We start from the raw sequence: 21,403 nt of genomic DNA, 5'->3' as shown, positions 1-21,403 counted from the left end.
CGAAGAAGCTATGGTAGTTTATGTTGCTTCTGAAAACTTAATATATTATTTACAATAACAACAATGACCTTCTGCACACAAAAGGGCTTTTAATTCGAAGGAAAATAAGACAAGTCCTCAGCCTGGAGTCTCGACTTTCGCATCTTGTATAAAATGCAAACGCATACTACACACATGCCTAATTTTACGACGCGCAATGCTGGAATGCCAATGATACAGGCAACATTCACATGAAAACCATTCCATGCCCAGAAATAAGAAGCGAGATAGCCGTGAACCATTCATACGAGCTGTTTGTTCTTATTTTAAACCCGAGATCTGTATAAAAGTACAGTTCATCTTATTCAGTTTCCCCGTATCAATGGCCCTATTATGACTTAACTGCGGCCTTGTATACAACATGCTCTTTCTATTAATCAGATACAATGAAAGATTTTCCTATTGTTTGTTTGTTTGCCTGGTAGACTATGGCCCTGGCGGAAGTCACGAGGTGAAGATCTCCGTGGAAAGAAAAGGGGTGGCTGGCAACGATCAAAGGCTCAATTTCACATACATCATCACCGCAACGTCAGTCACTCCATCCAGCGGAAGCACAGCTGGAGGTCAAGAAATCACCATATATGGCAGTGGTTTTGGTGATAAGAAAGACAGCGCCACAGTTTCCCTGGACGGCTCTGCTTGTGAAATCATAAGCATCAATATGTCCCATATCACGTGCACGACAGGTGCACACGCTGCCGGAAGTGTGTCAGTAGACATCTCAGTCGACGGTAGTTCAACTTCTGTTTCCAGTGCCTTTAATTATAACTCATCTTTGAATATTCAGGTGACTAGTGTGGCTCCACTGCAAGGAGGAGTCCGTGGTGGCGATCTAATAACTATTTCCGGTTCCGGGTTTCTGAACACGACTGTTGTGAAGGTGGGAGACGGAACCTGCGTGATACAAAGCTTTTCGTCTAGTCAAATCACGTGCTTAACCCCACGACATGCTCCCGGTATATTCCCTGTTAAAGTGGTGACGCCAGGAAAAGGTTTTGCTGTAACTCCAGAGGAATTCAAAGAGTTCGAGTATGTTTTTGTGGTGCAATCCATATTTCCCCGGAACGGATCAGTCGCAGGTGGAACCCATGTGTTTTTCCAGGGACGAGGCTTCATATGTGATAATTCAAGCACTGTCGTCGAAATGCACGGCAAACCATGCAAAATATTATCTTGCAATGCTTCATCTCTAAAATGTGAAACAGCGCCTGTGTTCAAAACAATTGTGGTAGAGAACACTGGAGTTCATCCAAGTAAGTTCCTGACATGAGTGAACACAGTTCATCTGACAAATTTAAGTTAGAAATTGCGAAGGATCCATTTTATCGTATCGGTGCAGTTGTTTTCAAGATATATAATTTTGAGTTAATCTCTATCATTTAAACTTTTTCCACTTCCACCATTTCAATTATTTAGTTTTGTTGTTGTTTTTCCTCACTTACTAGTATTACGATGTTAACAGGGCCAACATTGATCCCAGCTAGTTTATTTATCATTAAAGTCATTATTATCATTAATATTAACATTACTGTTACTTTTAATGCTATTACATTTATTATTATCTGTTCACGGATCTGATGTTCTAAGAATTTCAATTGCTTTCGTTTGACAATTGATATAATCGTACGATACACTTTGATTCGTTTTGCCAGCTTTTGGAAAAGGGTATGAATGGTCACCGAAGCACGTGACCTGTTACCAAGGTGACACAGTTGAGGTAAGGGGAAAACAAAAGTAATGTTTAATCGAACACTTTGATAAACCACTTCGAAAAAAATGTCTTATGGATCTCTTAAGAACAGATTTGGGTAGTGCGTAGAGTATAAAAATCAAGCATATCAGGTGGCTTGAAGAACTTCAAAAACACTAATATTTATGTACTGTATACGGATTTGAACGAAAATAAATTCAATCGTTTTTACCCTACAGAGTTCTCTACGACTATGCAATATTAGCAGGCTTTTAATGATGATAATGTAGCATAGGATTGATGATATAAATGCATTGGTATACCTTTGAATCCAAGACAGGTCTTCAGTGTAATAAGTGAAGTATATAAAATAACTGTTAACGCTTTTAAATTCTTTCTTCATTCCTATTGTATTTATTTATTTTTTCAGTGGAGGTGGTCTGGACAGGCTAACGCTATTTTTAATGTCTTTCAAACTACTGATTCTTCTTCGGTTGATTACGATGGCTTTGGATTTCGCAGTGACAGCAGCAGAACTGGAACTTTTAAACACAGGTTCGCTGAATAATAATTCTTGAAATGACGTTTCTGATACACTATTGAAGACTTAACGAGTTTTACAATATTTGGTTTTATTGTCTATGCAAACTTAAAGAAGAGTTGCTCCTCATTTATTTGTTATCGTTAAGCAATAAAAAACGCGTGTTTGTATAACCTAATATAAACACGAGAGGATGTTGGGAGAATTCAAGACAGTTATCAAACCGAGAATATGTTGAGGGCCTGCATAACTAATAAACAGAAGCAAAACTCTTTGTTCCTGGCACCGATTGAAAGAGAACTTCTTACCAGTGGCTAAGTGTTGCCGGTATGCACAGTTTTTATACCCGCAATCACCACTTGTTTTGCAAAAAAGATGTTATGGAAATACATATTATACATATTTCGATCAATAGAGTACTTTGGGAGCTGCTAAATCACCTCTCATACAACACCAGGATTATAGAATCATTTGAAAGCAGTTGTAAAAATAACAACGAGTAGCGAATAAACTTTTTTTCTTCAAGCCGATTTGCTGTTATTTCTCAAACAAATTGCACATTGTTAAAGAAATGTCAAGCAAAAGATCTCTAAAATTTGGGTAAAATACATTTAAGTTAGCCAGGTCTCTTGTTTTAACGTAAAGTCAAAGTGAGTTCAAGGATTGGGAGACTATATAATTTACCACTTTCTAAATTTTGCCAGGTTTCGTGAGCCAGGTGTGTATTACTATTCCGGCAATGGTATTGTTCAAATGAAGGGAGTGATTAGGGTTCTTCCACATGGAGCACAGACCGGTCCAATCACCATAAAAATAGACGGTAAGGTACATGCTTTACAAATATTTCCACCACCAGATATCAACCTTCTGGCTCATTTTCTTTTATGTTAGTAGCTTAGGGATATTAAAGCCCGGCGTGGTGCATTTTCGCCTTGTTGACATGGTTACCACGCAAATGTCTGTTATTAGATTTTTACTAGTGTCACCAGATTTCTGTGGTCTTTTTCTTCAAATATGCACGCAGCACGTGCCTAGAATTTCCCATGATGCTACTCTCTCTGGACCATATGTTTTCGTAATGACGGCTTACTGTTAAATGTTGTTGTGTTTTCGATCCCTGCCGTGTTCCTTATTTTCTGCCGTAACAAAATCAACATAATTGAGGATTTATGTGTTATATAACCTTTTCTTTAGGTTACGATGCACTTTACAATCTGACTTCTATCTCAAGTTCCTCCTCAAATTGCGATTCCGGGAGAGTTGATCCTATTTATGGATGCAATACTTCCGCAGCTGAGGAACCAGGCGTTTCACAAACCAGCTTTACCTATACATCATGTAGCATGCCTAAAGTGTCTTCCGTCTCTCCTGCTCAAGGTATCAGCGACACGGTAATAACAATTCGTGGGAACGGCTTTAGTGATGAAACGTGCCAGAACAAAGTAAATTTTGACTCGTATGATTGTCAAGTAATCTTTTCCAATGAGACAATGATCACCTGTCAGCTTAATACTGTTGATTCCCCATCCGCCGGTGAACCACTTGATGTCTCAGTGAAAGTGATTAACCGAGGCTTCGCAATTGTCAGTAAAGCTCCTGGTAAAACCACTCACTTTATGCTAAAACCCACTATAACTTCAGTGTCACCGAGCACTGGCTCACAAGCTGGTGGGACTCGAATCACTATAACGGGCAATGGATTTTGCGACATCAGTGGCTTCAATGTGGTGCGGATTGGCAACACTATTTGTGAGGTCATCAGCTCGTCATTCACCAGTATTGTGTGCAACACGAAAGCTTCAACCAACGACCAGCAGCAACCCGTCAATGTTACAGTTAAGGCAAGCACCAGTGAGTGCGTTGCTTCTGAAATTTCAGATTGTCAATACACATTTTCTGATGCCAACACCCCTGTTGTTAGCACTTCTTCACCGAGCAGCATCGTAAGTCCTCAACCAACGGAATTGCTGTTTCAAGTGTCAGGCCTTCCTTCTCAACTTTCTGATGTTACGGTTAAGGTGGGCAAGGAAATTTGTAACGTAACACTAGTGGATGCTTCCTCACCGTTGCTTAAGTGTGAGATTTCAGGAGCTGTGGTTGGAAATCACAAAATAACGATTAACGTATTAGGCAAAGGAAACGCGCGGTTCGACACTGGTTTATCAGAAACTCTTGTAGTTGAACCAAAGGTGACCTCGATATCACCAGAGGAAAGCAGCATAAATGGAGGATTGACGGTGACCATCAACGGAAATGGATTTGATCCATCTCCAAATGAAACAACTGTTACCATCGGAGGAGACGCTTGTAAGATAATGACAGTAACACATGGACAGATAAAATGCGTAACACCGCCGCAAGCAGCCAGTGATTCTGTTACGTTACAAGTTATAGTCAGCTCGAATGTTGGCAGTTCGTTTCCCGCAGCCACTATATCTTATACTACAGCAGCTACTCCTGTAGTTACGTCACTTTCATCCACAACGGGCAAAGGTGGAGACATTTTGACGCTTTCTGGGAGCCGGTTGGATCCGTTGTCTTCCAACGGGGAAGTAGAGGTTCTCATTGGAGAAGTGCCATGCGCAGTAACAAGTTCAGCCCAAAGCAATGTTGTTTGTACGTTGGCTTCACATGCTGCAGGTTCAAATAATGTTGGCATCTTGGTACCTGGCAGAGGGGAAGCAACAACAACAGGAATTTCTTTTCAATATAGTTTGAATATAGCCACTGTGAATCCCAGTCAAGGTGGATTCGGGGGAGGAAGCCTTCTCAGAATTCAGGGACATGGCTTCGACAACAATGCGGTGATCACAATTTGTGGTAACGAGTGTGCTGTTCGATCAAGTGACTCTACGACAACAACTCAAATATCCTGCGAAGCACCAATGCATCCTAATTACGCAACAGGAGTAAATCAACCATGCGACGTTGTAATAACCTTGAACGGTGTTACCTCTACTTTGTCTGGAGGTTTTACTTACAGAACCGACATGACTTCCGAAATAACTTCTGTCACACCACCCAGAGGTGGGACGGGTGGAGGCACTATACTCACCATTAAGGGCAATGGATTTAGCAACACCCTGAATGACAATGTGGCTAGCATAGATGGTACCCCCTGTGAAATAATCTCGGCGAACTCGTCCTGTGTTGTGTGCAAAACTGGCAATCACAGCAGAACAATTGAGACTAAAGTTCGAGTAGACGTAGGAGCAAACGGCAAGGCCCTGGATGCTAACGGATTTTACTTTTATGTGGACGTTTGGTCTTCGCCATACACCTGGGGAAATGATGATCCGCCAAAAGAAGGTCAGTCACGTGAATAAGCGTTCCGGGTATCAATGAAGTAGAAATTTAGAAAAATAGATCGCTGTACTGTCAAAGGCAAAACTAAAACCGCGGTGTTATAGTAAACTGGATAAGCCACCGTTCAAGAGATTTACCATTTTTAATGGTAGCTATTTAGATTTGATTCAGTTGACAGAGTACCTTTCACGCCCCACCTTCGCAGTACTAAAGCTGCATCTACTTCAGGGACTAATAAAAAATTATTCGTTTTCTTGAGGAAACAACTGCAATCAATCACTTGGTGAAATTTAAAACCATAGCATCCTGTCTAACCTGTCTAGAACGCCAGGGTATCCCAAATCCTTCTCCTTTTATTGCAGATTTCAAGATAGTAATGATCGTGACATTGATAATGGCAGTAACCACCATTACGCATTACTCTAAACACATAGAAATGACAAAAGTTTACAAAGTTTGCTGTTGTTCTCCACAGGAGCAGTCGTGTACATAAAGAAAGGCCAAACGATTTTACTCGATGTAGACACGCCTGTTCTTAAACTACTTCTCATTCAGGGAGGAAAACTAATATTTGACAGGGACAAACCTTCCCTTCACTTGCAAGCAGAGAATATACTTATTACGGATAAAGGAACATTTCAAGTGGGCACTGAGGACGAACCATTTCCAGGAAACGCCACTATTACCCTGCACGGTCATGTTCGGTCCCCAGAGATTCCAGTTTTTGGTACCAAGACACTTGCCCTCCGAGAAGGAACACTTGATCTTCATGGTATGCACGTGCCAATCACCTGGACACATTTGAGTGCCACGGCCGAAGTTGGTGCCACTGAGCTACACCTGATGAAAGAAGTCACATGGAAACCTGGAGATCAGATTATTCTAGCACCTACTGGAAAATCCCAGCGCGAGTTCGAAGAACTTACCATAACAGCTGTTTCAAACGGGAATAAAACACTGCAAATTACTCCAGCAATTCGCTACAAGCACATCTCTATTGTCCAGACTTTTAATGGTATTCACACCGTGGAAACGCGCGCGGAGGTTGGACTTCTCACGCGGAACGTGCGAGTGAGAGGCTCTGTTCATGCCATGTGGACCGAAACAATCGAGGCTTGTCCAGACGAATTCAGACCGGGGCAGTTTCAGACACAGACATGCTTTCAAGGGAAGTTTGGCGAAGAGATTGGAAGTGACGAGTTTGGTGTTCAAATCATGATACACGCACCCGAGGAAAGCAAGGATATGGTTACAGCCAGGTTCAGTTACGTGGAGATCTCGCACGCAGGACAGGCATTCCGTCTCGGTCGCTATCCAATACATTTCCATCTCAGTGGTGACGTCAGGGGTTCTTATGTCCGTGGCTGCGCGATACATCATAGTTTCAACCGAGCAATTACCATGCATGGCGTCCATAACCTTGTTGTAAGACATAACGTTGTGTTCTACGTTCGCGGAAACGCATTATTCATGGAGGACGGCATTGAAACAGGAAACGTAATCGAATATAATCTTGGAATATTCGTCATAGCTTCGTCATCGGCTTTAAATGTTGATATAACCCCAGCTACGTATTGGGTGACTAATGCAAACAACACGGTCCGCCATAACGCGGCCGCTGGAGGTAGCCACTTTGGGTTTTGGTATCAGATGTTTGAACATCCGGATGGCCCATCCTTTACTCCTGACTATTGTCCTAGAAACGTTTTCATGTACGAGTTTATCAATAATTCAGCACATTCCTTTGGTCGATATGGATTGTGGATATTCCCAACTTATCATCCTCTGCAAGGAGGCCGATGCAATTCATGGAAAGCTGAGCCCGCCGTGTTTGGCAGTTTCATCGCTTATAACAATATGCGTGGTGCTGAGGCTGTCCAAGTAGGAGCAGTTCAGATGCATGACTTTAAAATGCTGGATAATGATATCGCGGGGATTGAGTACGTCTTCGCAGACCAAAAGGACACTCCCTGGGGAGGGCCCAGAATTGTAAATGCACTGATCGTTGGCCACAGCCAAGCAAGCGAGGGGCTAGAACTGAAGATCAGAAGCAACACACATTGTACAGAGTCTGGCATTAGACTTCCACAGTTTTCCAAACTTGTCGTTGAAAATGTCACTTTCGTAAACTTTAACCGCTCAGGTTGCACCTGTTACACCACATGTGCACAGTGCTTGGAGTTTAAAAAGAAAGGCGGTTGGACCACACTTACTTCAAAAAACACTTTTGTGAACTCCCCGCGCCGAACTGCCTTACGGTGGAGCCACGAAGCGGTCATAGTAGATCTCGATGGAAGTCTTACTGGTTATGTGAATGGCAGCATAGTACCAAGTAATGGAAATCTCCCTCCTCAACATTGTTCTTTTTCACCACCAGACAGCTTCGGTCCTCATAACGGGAGCGTCTGTAATTCAAACGTAAAGTTCAGGAGATTTGCCTTTAACCGTGCAGGACCGTCCTCTCTGAAAGGAAAAAACGTTCTTTTCAGAAACCAGTATGGAACGTCTGTGGCACCGTTTTGCTTAAAATGCGCAACGCATAAAGAGGGCTGGGTGGCGTTATTGATCGTTGGAGAAAACTACAACATGACATTTATAGATGCCTCCCAGATCACGAACATCACTTATTCGGGAAAGTTTTATGAAATGAGTGTGCACGACCACATCTGGATAAACCACCCCTTGACTCAAAGACCGGACATGTTCACTACTACTGGAGTGTATCAAAATATGACAGAGATCGTGCCCTCTGCCAGTGCAAACCATGGAAGTTGGAGCTTTAACAACGAAACAAAAGTCTTTACATACCTTTCGTCAGGGAAAAGTGGGACTCGTACACCCAACAACAACATTGATCCAGTTTCTATTCAGCTTCTCGTGTATAGGTGCTTCTACAAAAACTGTATAACCCCTACTCCACCCCCTCCTCCAAAAGGCAGGCCGTCAAGTTTCCTGCGCTGGTCGAACGTCGACCATTGGGAAGGAACGGAACCTATGTATGGTGGTTATGGTCGCCGGCTTCCTAAAAACGGAAGCGACGTCATGATACTGAGAGACTGGTACATGCTTGCCGATATACAATTACCATATTTGAACAAGCTATTGATTTTTGGGACTCTAGAGATTGAAGACCTCCGTGGAGAGGATATGGTCATAAATGCGACACTGGTATTCGTCGCCGGAGGCCTTATTGTGGGATGGCCCGACAAGCCGTATCTCTCGAATTTATTGATATCTCTACGAGGTGACGTAAACAGCGAAGAGTATGAACCCACTGCTGGTCTGAATGTAGGAAGCAAAGCTGTTGCTGTATTTGGATTCATGTGGCTACATGGCAAGCCAAAGTCCGTTTGCTGGACGCGATTGGCTGCTACTGCTTCAGCTGGGGATCGCTTTCTGATACTTGACGAGCCAGTGGACTGGGATGTTGGTGACGAAATTGTCATAACATCAACGACTGTGGAGCCTCGACAGACTGAAAAGTCTTTTATCGAAGATATTTCACAAGACAGGCGCAATCTGACATTGACCGCTCCTCTTCAGTACAGACATATTGCAGAAACACACACGGCTGGAAACTGGTCATATAGGTTGACAGGAGAGGTAGGACGACTCACAAGGAACATTATGATAGAAGGCGCCGACAATCCTGCAGGATCCTTGACTGAACAGTCATTTGGGTGTCGTGTTTTAGTAGCAGGTGAACATGCTAGCACTAGGATTGAGTATGTGGAGATCAGGCATTGTGGACAGGAGGGCTGGATCGATGATTTTGATCCCAGGTAAGTTCACCTCTTTCTGTTCTTTTACATGTATTATTATTATTATTATTATTATTATTATTATTATTATTATTATTATTATTATTATTATTATTATTATTATTATTATTATTAACTTAAGTGGGGGCACTGATAAAAAAGGGATTTTTATGACGCGTTTTGACGTCACATGGCTTCGAAACTATTAAATATCATAAAAACATTGGAGAGAAGTTAATGGCCAACGTACAAAGTAGTTTGAACTGTCGGACTCTTGAATAAATCAGAGACCTTCTAGATACATTATACAACTGCTGAATAACATGTTTCTTCAGGATTAACGTCTGCAATTGCTGATGTTATTTATCTGTTTCTTTTTTTATATACGTGCTTGTTTTCGTTAACCAACAATAAGCACTTTTTACGCTTTTTTAATTTTCATATTTGCTCTTAATTGTTTCAGATTCTCGTTAGCTCTGGTTAACATCGGAGACGTTATTGGCAATGACTCCTATGTGCGCTGCAACGCAATACATGATGGTTATAACCCCGGAATTGGCGTCTTCGGAACAAACAACTTAACACTGGAGGATAATATTGTTCACCATACTGTTGGCTCCTCTATCCAGGTCACTGGGAAATTTAACCTTGTGTTACGTAACTTGGCTGTATACTCGATTTCCATCCACACATACAAGGACAGAAGGGACCACTCGAATGTGCACTGGCCAGGCGCCATTGAAGTACACAAAGCAGAAGATGTAGTTTTGATAAACAACACTATAGCTGGAAGCGAACGCTTTGGATATAAGATTGACGGAGTGAAATGCGCGCCTTTCTATTCCCCAGGGGATTCTCCCTCCTCGGGAAATATAGTTCACGGTGCATGGCACGGAATTCATTTGCACTACAAAGAGGGATTTCCAGAATGCAGCATGATAGCAGGGTACTTGACATGGAAAAATCTTGACTACGGTGTCTTCATATATCCTGAATGCAGTGTCATTGTAGACCACGTTATTGCTGTTGATAACACTGTGGGTCTGCTTCCTAATGTCTGGGGACCTCACGCGTTGACGCATAAAACAGCTAACAAACACTTTATTTTAAGAAACAGCCTGATTGTTGGCACCAGTCCAAACTATGACTGCGCAGATGACTTTGTTCCCTATGCCAAGCAACCATACGGCTCCGTAGGAGCAAAAAAGGCACCAGGAGGTATGTCATCTGCTCAATTCTACGATTTTCCTTGCTTTCCGTTGCTTCCTGTAGAAGATTGAAACAGAGACCCAATAAGACTTATTCGCACCAGTTTTTTTAATTATTATATTCTATTTTTAAGCCCTTTGTTCCATGATTTGGCAAGTTTTTTTTTTTTAATTTGATTAATGGCACTTTCCTTAGGAGGTATACAATTGTGTAAAATAGCAACTTACTTCCCTTTAAGCACTCTGATACCAGTTTTATCATTTTTGCGCAGTGAAAATTGCTACTTTGCCCAAACAGTTGCGATGGATGACTTTCCTTGTGCTATAAAGGCCATCATGCTTAACGTCATCTCCTTTCAGTAATCGTTAGAGCAAATGCAACATATTCACAATCGTTCGTAACTCACCACCCATAAACTTCGCAATCGTCTTAATAGTGCACTTGTTAGTTTCTGATTTATATTTTGTTTTCCAGTTAACCTCTCAGCATTCTTTTTAACTCAAGTTTTCTTCTGCTCCTTACCATTTGTACATTTAGATGAATTACTTGTTTTTACATGTGAAATGAATACATTCTGGAGTACGCATTTTGTCTTTTGTATAAACACTGCCCACCCAGACCAGCCTTTGCTATTTGCGGGCAGCGAGGAAATAAAATTGTAAATTTGGATTAACCAATAAAAATGAAATGAAAAGTTGTCACATTTTAATTTTTGCAGGAGGTAAAATTGGCGTTACGATGACAAACTTTGGCTCTGCACCAGCCAATGGTCCAGTAATGCCCTGGGAAAGTCCACCCACCTATCCTGGGATCAATGGTTACACTCTTTACCGTGAGGTCACCTTTGCTGGATTCCAGACCACATGTAACAAGAGGCATCGGGCAATAATGAGCAATTCATGGGCTGGAGATATAATGCACCCAATTGATGTTATGGGTAAGTTTAGTAGGAGGAAGATACGACCCTTAATGTAACAACAATGTCCAGCTTCTGATTAACAATTCTAAATTAGAATATAAATAACAATTATTCACCGATGGAGGTGGCTAGCCACCGACACTAGGGTGAATAGTTGTTTTAGTATATACTAAAACAGTGAGATAATTGAGCACAAAAATGATGATATTTAGCTCATGGACTGTTGCCAAGGATTACAATTTTGGCGCGCAATGACCGAACGGCCGCAGTCGTCGCTTTTTCTTGCCGACAAATAAAACTTTTGAAGGCATTTGTTTAGCTCTTTCGGGGAAAGTTCTTCAAAAGGAGTTGTGAATTCCTTTTGTATTTAAAATCATTCTGTAAATAAGATTATTAAATTTAGTTTTAAGCTTATTTATGAACAAGTCAACTAAATAAAGTAACGCAAGACTTAAGCTCAATTTGCATTTGTAAACAAAAAACTTTTTCACCGGTTTCATCGATAAATTCAAGTAAAAAAGACAAAGCTTTACCTGTTAAAACTTCCAAACCGAACTTCGTCACCTTCCTCGTGTATTTCGGGAACAGCTTGCTTGATTATTTGTCAAATTTCTTTGTTTGTTACGGCAGCAAACCGGGAAGGCATTTTGCTCGCAACTTGGCGAGTTTGGCGTCGCTTGCTCAGAGGAACTGGAGGTGAATCAGTGAATAGTGCAGGATATTCACTGATTGGGTAGCCAATCGGAGCGCGCGAAAAACACTATCCACTGTTTTAGTATATACTAAATATGTATCTCTTAGTGTAAGACCTTTGACTCCATTTTCAAGGAGTGTCAGTAATTTTTAATGTTGGGTAAAAACAGCACTGGGACAACGCCCTATTGGCATACAGTGGTGGAATAAGATAACGTTATATAAAGTTAATTACCTCTAACCAATTGACCGACTGACCAAAACGCTGGCACAACTACTTTTGCTCATGAATGTGACACCCCACTATTCCATCATGTCCACCTGGTGAAGTAAGTATCCGCCGATTCCTCGATCTTTTTTTTTTTCGTATCAACCAGAGTAATGCCTCATTTCGTTTAATCATCCGAATTGGAATCAAATGGTCGAATTATTTTCAAAGGAAAGTGGGTAATTTGAGTTGAAGTTTAGAAACACGTCAGTGTATTTTCTTCCCTTTACTATGAACGTAGCTGGGTTTTGGCACCCAACAATCTCTTTTCTGAGTGTTATACTTCTTTTAGGTCTGCATTACGACTCCGTGGACGAAGAATCAAAGTTGTTGTATGAGGAAGCGACCCTTGATTTAGTTAATCCATCGGATTGCGTGGACATGGATTGTGATGGAAGAAGGCAGCTTCTAATCCAGGATATTGACGGTTCCCTGGTTGGCTCTCCTGGAGATACAGTGATATCCATGGCTGAATATGAGTGGGGTGGGGACTTGCGGTTTGGCCTGGGTACGTACGTTTAAATGCCTTCTCTCTAGTGGCTCGTTCTCAATAAATGTTCACGTTCCACCCTAATAAAGTTAAGAATCGGTAGCTGGAGACTGAATTTCAAGTATTTTTACCACTTTAATTTCAGAGATTAAGTTGGTCTTCTACGCGAAAAGTGAAATGTTAAGTAAAACATTTGCGGCCAGTTTTATGTTAACGTTTTTAAATTCCGGAGGTTTTCTCCCATATGGTACATACAGGGATGCTTGTCGGGAGACCTATCAGGGTTTAGCTTAAGCTTTTTTGACCCCTAATAGATATCATAATAATCAAAATAGAATTTACATTTTTTTTTTCACGTGCAACCCAAAACGAGGTCTTGACGACTTAAAGTGTTGACTTCATAGCCAGAACACCCTAAGTAACACCAAAAATCCGAATATTTACAACTATAAAAGAGACAATGAGCTTTCCCGTCTTCTTTATATACCCCCCCCCCCCCCCCCTAGTTCTCACGCTCCTCCACTTTGAGGTAAACCCTATAAGACAAATTACTGCCGTTGCTATAATAACCTAACGGGTCAACAATTGACCGTAACTTGTCCACTGGGAAATCTGGTACAGGTTTAAAAACAGTTTTTCACTGTTCCAATCTGTTCTTCTTCCGGGAGAAAGGGTGATGTAGTGGTGGGAGCACTCGCTTCCCACCAATTTTGCCCGGGTTAGTATCCCGGCATCGACGCCATATGTGGCATGAGTTTGTTGTTGGTTCTATCCCTTGCTCCGAAAGGTTCTCTCCGAGTACTCCAATTTGCTCCTCCGTTCAAAAACCAACACTTCCAATTTCCAGCTCGATCTGGAAAGCATCGACGAGTTTTCTAGAACTCTTAAGTGTTTCGAGAGTAAACAATTTACAATTTACAGTTTTTTTAAATATGATGCAGGAGATTATCGAATCCCCAAACCGGCCTTGACAGCTGTCGATGGAGCGCGCCTGAACGTATCATTGGTTGCCCCTCATAAGGGTATCGTCCGTGGAACGCGGGATCATAGTACGTGTTCGTGGCATGCTCCCTGGAACGCCTACAAGTGTAATGATCTTCATTTCCGGATGCTGGTTATTGAGAGTTTGGACGCGGATACTGAAACAAGGCGACTCTCTCCTGTGGCCCTGATTGCAAATGGTAGGTATTGAAAATACATTGACTTAGTGTACATACGTGAGAACAAGCAAGGTAGAGCTTTTGACCCTTGAACGAAGGGATAACTGGCTGTTGTGCATAATAAATAGTTCTAAACTTGAGTAAGATAGGTAGTGGATATAAATTCACCCTATTTATGTTATTTATAGCTGAAATACTATCCCGAAATACTTTCGAATAGTTAACGCTACAAATATATACTAGCATCTAAACCACTATTAATTCATACTATTTCGTTGAACTTGTAAAAACAAATATTCATTTTTATAGCTTCAATCCTTGATAATTCGAGTTATTTTAAATAACATGAATTCATGAATTCTGGATTGGAATTTTCAGACCCTCTTTCGAATCCAGGGGGCTGAGCAATTTTCGAAAATTATATTCTGCATAAGGACATTGACCGCAAAAAATTCTTGCATTGAGTTATTAACCTCATATTTATACCTGAAACAAGATATAGATATCGATCACGTTTGTGAGTATGATAAAATAATTCTTGTCTAAACAAAATCACCCGGCAGCCACCCCGTCCAATAACCCCCCCCCCCCCTCCCCGCCCCACAACTCCCACCCAACAGCAACTTCCACCTTGAAAGTTAAATGGTCCTCCTTCTATGCTTACCTCATGAAGTAGTGATCACTCTTAAAAGGATAACAATTGAAAAGCTTATCACTGTTGATCATCATTACATCAGGTTATGTGAATCTTCTGAATGGGCCGCAAGATCACGGCTGGTGTCTGGGTTACACGTGCCAAGAAAGAATATCCACGTTTTATGGAATAGTCGCCACTGGAACGAACTATTCTGTGTATTTCACTTCCAACGAGCCACACAAAATACGGTTGCACTTGCTGAATAGCAACCCCGGGGATGTGATAAGAGTTGGACTGTTTTATCAAAGGCCTCAAAGACAAGATGTGTATAAAGGAGGTACGTGTTTTGGTATAACATAAATATCTGCATTTCACTGCTTCAGGTAAAACCTGTTACAACAAGAATCCTGTTGTATTACAGTTTGATAATTGAAAAATGTGTGCGAAGTTATCCTGTTCAAGGCTCCAAGAAAGAGGTGCAGTAGTTCAGTAAAAAAGATGCATTTTTTCCCACCACCGCTCCTTTTTCCAGATCGCGAAAATCTTATTTTCGCATGTGCTTGTTGTATTTTTAAGGCTGGTGCAAACTCTTTTAAATCATCTGAAATGACAAAGAATAACTCAATTGTATTTATTTATGTATATCATGATTCGCCTTAACCTATATGTCCAAACCTCAACAAAGGTTACTAAAAAAACGTTCTTAGTAACCTCACTACCTTTCGATTAAGTAGAGAATTTTACTTGTCTTTAAGTAAATAGTAATTACGAAAATTTATAAGCAGGAGTATTCATGAATCCGACAAATGGACAGCTTGGAGGATCAGACTTCACCACAATCCCACTGCCAGAGGGGGCGCCTGACGATTACTTTGTGCCACAGCTGACCAGTTACAATGGTGCTAATTATTTTGACCGTAAGCTCAGTACACTGTACGTCATTTTGCGCGGCTCAGAACCAGTTGATATACGAGTCAAGCCAGTGGTCCAGGTCAGTAGCATTTCTTTGTTAACATAGGAGTTTTTTTATATTTGCGATTATAAACAGACGAGTTTCACAGTGAAAACGGTAATTCGTGGCAGCGGACTATCAAACAACAGAACTAGTAGGTCGCAGCGGCCATTTTGAAAGTGAAATGTCATTGAGCTTTTTACGGAGAATTTTCGCTAAAGAACAATCACTCTCGTGAATGCTTTAATTCTATGAAAGGACTGTTCTAGCTGGATCGATAGTTCTGATTGATAGAACAGATCTGTCGCCCCGTGTAAAGAAATCTAAGACAGTCTTGGATTGACTCCACGTCAAGGAATCCGGATTCCATGTACTGGATTCTGGATTCTTTGTCAGTGGAACTTGGATTCGGATTCCAATCGTTAGTGGGACTAAGGATTCCTTGTGCTATTATTCCGGATTCCAAAGACCAGGATTCCGGATTCAAAGCAAAAAAATTGCAGGACTCCGGATTCCACAAGCAAAAATTTCCCGGATTCCAAGACGAGATCTGACATGTCAGTTCTGACTAATGGTAAGCGCCCTTAGTGTTTAGGTAGTTCCGGCGGGGAACAGAGCGAAAAGTTGCAGTCGCGTCCACAGGAGAGGGGTACTCTCAGTATGAAAATGGGGAAAGTATTCGTCGGAAAAATTCCGACGCTTTGTGAAAACATTTGTCTGTAAGGCTCTTTTTAAACTTTTAAAGTGCGTGAGAATAATTTCACTTTATTGAAAATATCTATTCCATATTGACAATCATAGGTTCAGATTGGTGCAAGAGCTGTTTCCATTGATGAATTCTTCAAAGAGAACCTGCTAAATAACCTTGTTGCTTTGCTGGGTATTGATCCATCTCGGGTCAGAATTGTAGACATTGTCAGTGAATCCAGTTCACGAAGAAGGAGAAAGAGATCTTCTGGCGATGTCTTTCTGATAAGCATTGAGATTGGCGATCCTCCCCTGGCTTTGAACGGCTCTTCGTCTTCCTCATCTAACTCCTCAGGAAACTATACAGGTATGAAAATGAACTACCAAGCCACTGTAACTAAGGTCCCTCTGACACTTCCATCTTTTCTCATCTCATCTACAAAATTCATCAGCAAATCGACGACAATTTTCAGTGGTATATACTCTTATAGATCATAGTAACTACCCCAAAATGTTCAAAACGCATGTGAGCCACGAGCCGCTGGCGAGAGTGGTTTCACCTAAGATGTCACATGTACTATTATTTCCTTTTGTGTCTGTTCTTACCCAGGAGTTAACAGTACTACCTCTGTTGAGGAGTTAAAAAAGTTTGGCGACGATCTAGTGGAAATAGTGCAGACTGGAGAACTCTCACAACAGGCAAACTTGGAAGTTGTATCACTTTCCATATCCGACCCAATCCCCGAACCAGTTGACCCAACCGGTGGTGTCCGGGCAACCAATGAGACTGGTAAGAACGTCTTCCTTTTCAAAATTCCCTACCTTTACATGAACTAATTTAGGCAAAGAGTTTTTGTAACATTTGAAAGATTAAGTGTTATCTGTTTTTAATTTATTATACTTTTATAAGGTTTAGTTAACAAAATTCTTAAGAGAAAACGCAGAACTGTAGGTGCCCTTATCATCATTATTTTGGGGTGGTCAGGAGCATTTTCGCGGAAAATATTTCTAAGGGGAACAGGTAGTTAAAAAAACTATAGTATAGGTCTTGAGTATATACTCACTTGATTGTAAATGAAGTACCAGAATTGGCTCGAAAATGAAGAAGCCCCAGAAACTAGTTAATGAAGCTTGTCTATTTTATGAAAGCGTAAAGTTCATTTTCTCCTTTGTCAATTTTCCCATATAGGTGGTCCGAATATAACAGATAATTCAACACTTCGTTATGACCAGCTGCAATCACAAGAAGAGGCGGAAGCCCCTAGTAATGTATTCAGCTTCCTCATTCCTAACAGACTGGAGATTGTAACTGAGCCGAATGGAGGAAACGAGACCGTGCCATTTACCATCCAACCCAAGCTCAAACTCGTGGATATCGATGGCACGTTAGTGACTGTTTTGGGTCATGGTTCTCTAAGCAATTGGACAGTAACAGCGAGCATACTGAACGGTACTGGTGACTCGATGGCAGTACTTGAGGGTAACGTCTCTGTGGAAATAGTAGAAGGATGGGCCAATTTTACTGACTTAAGCATTACCCATAACGGCAGTGACTACAAACTGCTGTTTAACGTCAGTAAACCAGCGGCATCTCACTTCAATGCCACTTCGCTGGCGTTCGAAGTAAAAGAGAGAATAATGTACTTTACTGTCACTGTTCAGCCGGATGACGCCAATGAAACCGTTAGCTTTGGACAACAGCCCAGGATAGAAGTTCGTGATGCCGCCAATGGAGACATTGTGGACAATACAGGATGGAAAGGACGGCAATGGCTCTTCAAAGCGTCCATCGCTAATCCAGATGATAATGAAGGCCACCTTAATGGAACAACAGAGGTGGAATTCACTAAAGGTTTGTTTATTGTTGCATTTTCTTTTTTCCTGGCCAAAAGTAATTAAAGCAAGTTCTTAGAATCACTTAAATTAATAAAGTCTTTGTCTTGATTGAAAGGCGTACTGGTCGTTTGGAAGCCACAATATCAAATCATTCAGTCTTGCAGAACATAGAGTCCTCTCCGAATATAATCAGTGTTTTTATGGACCACACTTCCAAAAGGAATAAATGGATTTAATACTTGCTCCTTGTCTAAAGTGCAATTGCACAATAACTGGATCGAGAAAATCTGGCTAAAATGTGCACTATAGTTACGATGTTTCACTCCAAACATTCTGGTGTTTTTCATTGAACACAATTTGTATGCGAAGTTAAAAATTGAAATGAATCCTTGGATATAATTTAACATAATTTGTTATCATTATTTCGAAGGTGTCGCCCAGTTCACCAATCTGAGCGTGGACATTTCCGGAGAAAACTATGTCTTGGCATTAGAGGCAATTACTGTACCATCTTCTAGGTACGTCTTTAAAGACAACTCCTCAGCATTTAACGTATCAGAGAGATTGCTCTACCTCAAGATTGCTCAACAACCAGGCAACTGTAATGATACAGTTATCTGTGGTACTCAGCCGATAGTGGAGATAAGAAATGTCTTCCCCGATACATTGGTCGAGAACATTGGCTGGAGAGGAAGAACTTGGCAAATCAACGCCAGTATGGTCGGTGTTAGCAACTCTGTGTTAAACGGCACGGCCCTAGTGAACGTACCTACGGCAGGAAGAGTAGAGTTTCAAGACTTGAACTTCTATGATGTTGCCCAGGGATATCAAATACAATTCACCGTCATAACTGAGCCCTCGTCTTCCTATTCTGGGTTGTCAGTGGTCTCGGAGACGTTCGACGTGAATGCTCGGTTATTCTATCTGGAAGTAATTACACAACCCGCACAGGCCAACCAGTCAGAGGTATTTGGTGTTGCCCCAGTTGTAGAGGTTCGGGATTTGGGAACACGGATGCGTGCGCGCCCTCTTAAAGGCGACTGGTCAATCGCAGTTTCCCTCAAACCGACGGCTTTGAATGGAACTTTAAATGGAGTAGTAAATGAGACAGTTTCAGACGAGAGGGCGGAGTTCAGTAACTTGTCAATTTCGTACTACGGTACTGGATATGAACTAGTCTTCGAGTCCAACTATGGGCATATGGTGAGTGATCCCTTACATGCCGTGTATTTGTTTAATTATTTCTCACTTTAAAATTTAAAATCGGAATAACAATGATATTGAAAGGACTATAGCTTATTATCATGACTGCAATTTAAAACGTTAACAGAGATTGACATACATTTCCGACGGAATACATAATCAGCAGTGGTTTAATTTTATTCTTTTTCCTTCCTTTAATTCTGGACATGGTAATGTATAATAAGGAGTAATAGCGAAAAAACTAAACCACAGAACATGCTCAAGAAAAAGAAGTTATAAGGCAATATAATACACATATTAATCGTACGCGATTAACAAAGCGTAATTGATTTAACCTTCTGCTTTTGTTACGTTTGTGAAAATCTGAGACATTGTGAAAAAAAAAAATACGTAGAGGAACTTCCTTGCACAACAGGTTCATTGACAATTACGGAAATTTCAGTGTTTTGTTTATTAAGACCTTGCTCGTAATATTAACAGGTATACTCACAACCCTTTGAAGTCAGATATGTTAACGACTACTCGCCTGAATTTGACCCTTCGCATGGTTTTTACAACGCCACTGTCTCTGAGGACATTTCTATTGGATTTCCGGTCATTACAGTAACGGCTTCAGATCAAGACTCAGGCTCTCAAGGCGATGTATCATACTCAATTGTTGCCGGGAACACCGGAAACAAATTTGCTGTCGATGCACTTTTGGGTAATATATCAACTATTGGCGAACTGGACCGGGAAACAACTGCCGTATTTACGCTAACCGTTCGTGCATCCGACGGCGCGGTGCCAGAAAAAGTACGCTACACAGACGGCAATGTAAAAGTTGTCATTTCGGACGTAAATGATAACGCTCCTTCGTTTGAAACTTCATCCGTTCTCGCCACTGTTCAAGAAGACGCCAACATCGGAGACGTTGTTATCACGCTTTTGGCTAACGACCCGGATGCGGGTACAAACAGTGAGCTCCGTTATTCCATAACAAGCGGGAACGAGGCAGGCCTCTTTACTTTGGACAGCATCACAGGCGAGATAAAGATTAACGCCTCTATTGATTTAGAGCAAGAGTCCAGACCAGACTTCAATCATTCTCTGAACATATTTGCTGAAGACATGGGGACTCCAGAGAGGCTTAATTCAAGTGTAGTGCTTAACATTACCATCACTGCTGTCAATGAATTCACTCCACAGCTAGCCCATGATTCGCTGTTCAACTTTAGTTTTGCTGAGAATGCTGATGTTGGTGATGGAGTTTTTGTGTTCCAAGTGAACGCTACTGACCAGGACTATGGGGAGCAAGGATCGGTGTCTTACTTATTTGATTCAGGTATGAATTATTCTCTTGTATGTTAATCTTGTCACTTTGGTGACCTGAGATTTAAAAAGAGACTTGAAATAGATATAAAACGCTTAATTTACTGTTAATCAACATAACTGACCACTTTAATCACAAGACTACAAAAGAAACTATTGCATTAACGAACAAATTTAGTAAGCGTTCGACGATTGACCCTGAGTTTCCGAGTATATAATGCCCTTAAAGAGGCTACTGTCGCTTTTTCCAAAGGCTTATTTATTAAATTTGTCTTGTTGACGAGGCGTTTCCCTCGAAATAGCAACTAAGGTTCCAAGATTTTGCCTAACGCCACGTCCTTAGATGTTCGAAACTTGATTAGTATTGATCCTGGGTTAACTACAAACATAACATAAGTTGTCAAGGTAACTAACTAGCCCAGATTTGCGCTAAACGTCTCTCTGACAACTCGCCCCAGTGGTTGAGATGGTATTCCACGCTATCCTGAGCTTTTCTAATCTTTGAAATCAACGGTAGTTCACAGGTAACCAGACTGTTTATAATACATATACATATAAATATACATATATTGGTCTCGTATTTGTTTTTAGCCCATGGGTGGACGAAGTTCTAACAGCGCTCGAAACGTCAGCTTACCTTAATCCCCCAACGGTGCCAAGTCTACCTTATCAAATCAGTTGATAAAACCAAATCTTTGTCT

The 21,403-nt window shown here is 41.2% G+C and overlaps 1 protein-coding gene across 1 annotated transcript in view; it reads left to right on the top strand.

The window, feature by feature from the left end:
- The window catches only part of LOC140940955 (fibrocystin-L-like), a 63,870-nt gene that overhangs the window by 32,181 nt on the left and 10,286 nt on the right, over window positions 1-21,403 (top strand). The window contains exons 22-38 of the mRNA XM_073389917.1: window positions 465-1,292; window positions 1,692-1,756; window positions 2,160-2,284; window positions 2,975-3,090; window positions 3,465-5,579; window positions 6,052-9,358; window positions 9,801-10,555; window positions 11,265-11,483; window positions 12,719-12,934; window positions 13,858-14,097; window positions 14,814-15,050; window positions 15,499-15,704; window positions 16,467-16,719; window positions 16,963-17,142; window positions 17,542-18,204; window positions 18,619-19,391; window positions 19,872-20,715. Of these exons, the coding sequence (XP_073246018.1) occupies window positions 465-1,292; window positions 1,692-1,756; window positions 2,160-2,284; window positions 2,975-3,090; window positions 3,465-5,579; window positions 6,052-9,358; window positions 9,801-10,555; window positions 11,265-11,483; window positions 12,719-12,934; window positions 13,858-14,097; window positions 14,814-15,050; window positions 15,499-15,704; window positions 16,467-16,719; window positions 16,963-17,142; window positions 17,542-18,204; window positions 18,619-19,391; window positions 19,872-20,715 (11,142 nt within the window). The remainder of the gene's footprint in view (window positions 1-464; window positions 1,293-1,691; window positions 1,757-2,159; window positions 2,285-2,974; window positions 3,091-3,464; window positions 5,580-6,051; window positions 9,359-9,800; window positions 10,556-11,264; window positions 11,484-12,718; window positions 12,935-13,857; window positions 14,098-14,813; window positions 15,051-15,498; window positions 15,705-16,466; window positions 16,720-16,962; window positions 17,143-17,541; window positions 18,205-18,618; window positions 19,392-19,871; window positions 20,716-21,403) is intronic.

The sequence above is a fragment of the Porites lutea genome, chromosome 6, assembly GCF_958299795.1.
Source record: "Porites lutea chromosome 6, jaPorLute2.1, whole genome shotgun sequence".
Taxonomy (NCBI): Eukaryota; Metazoa; Cnidaria; class Anthozoa; order Scleractinia; family Poritidae; genus Porites; species Porites lutea.
This window is presented reverse-complemented; position numbering and strand designations above follow the sequence as displayed.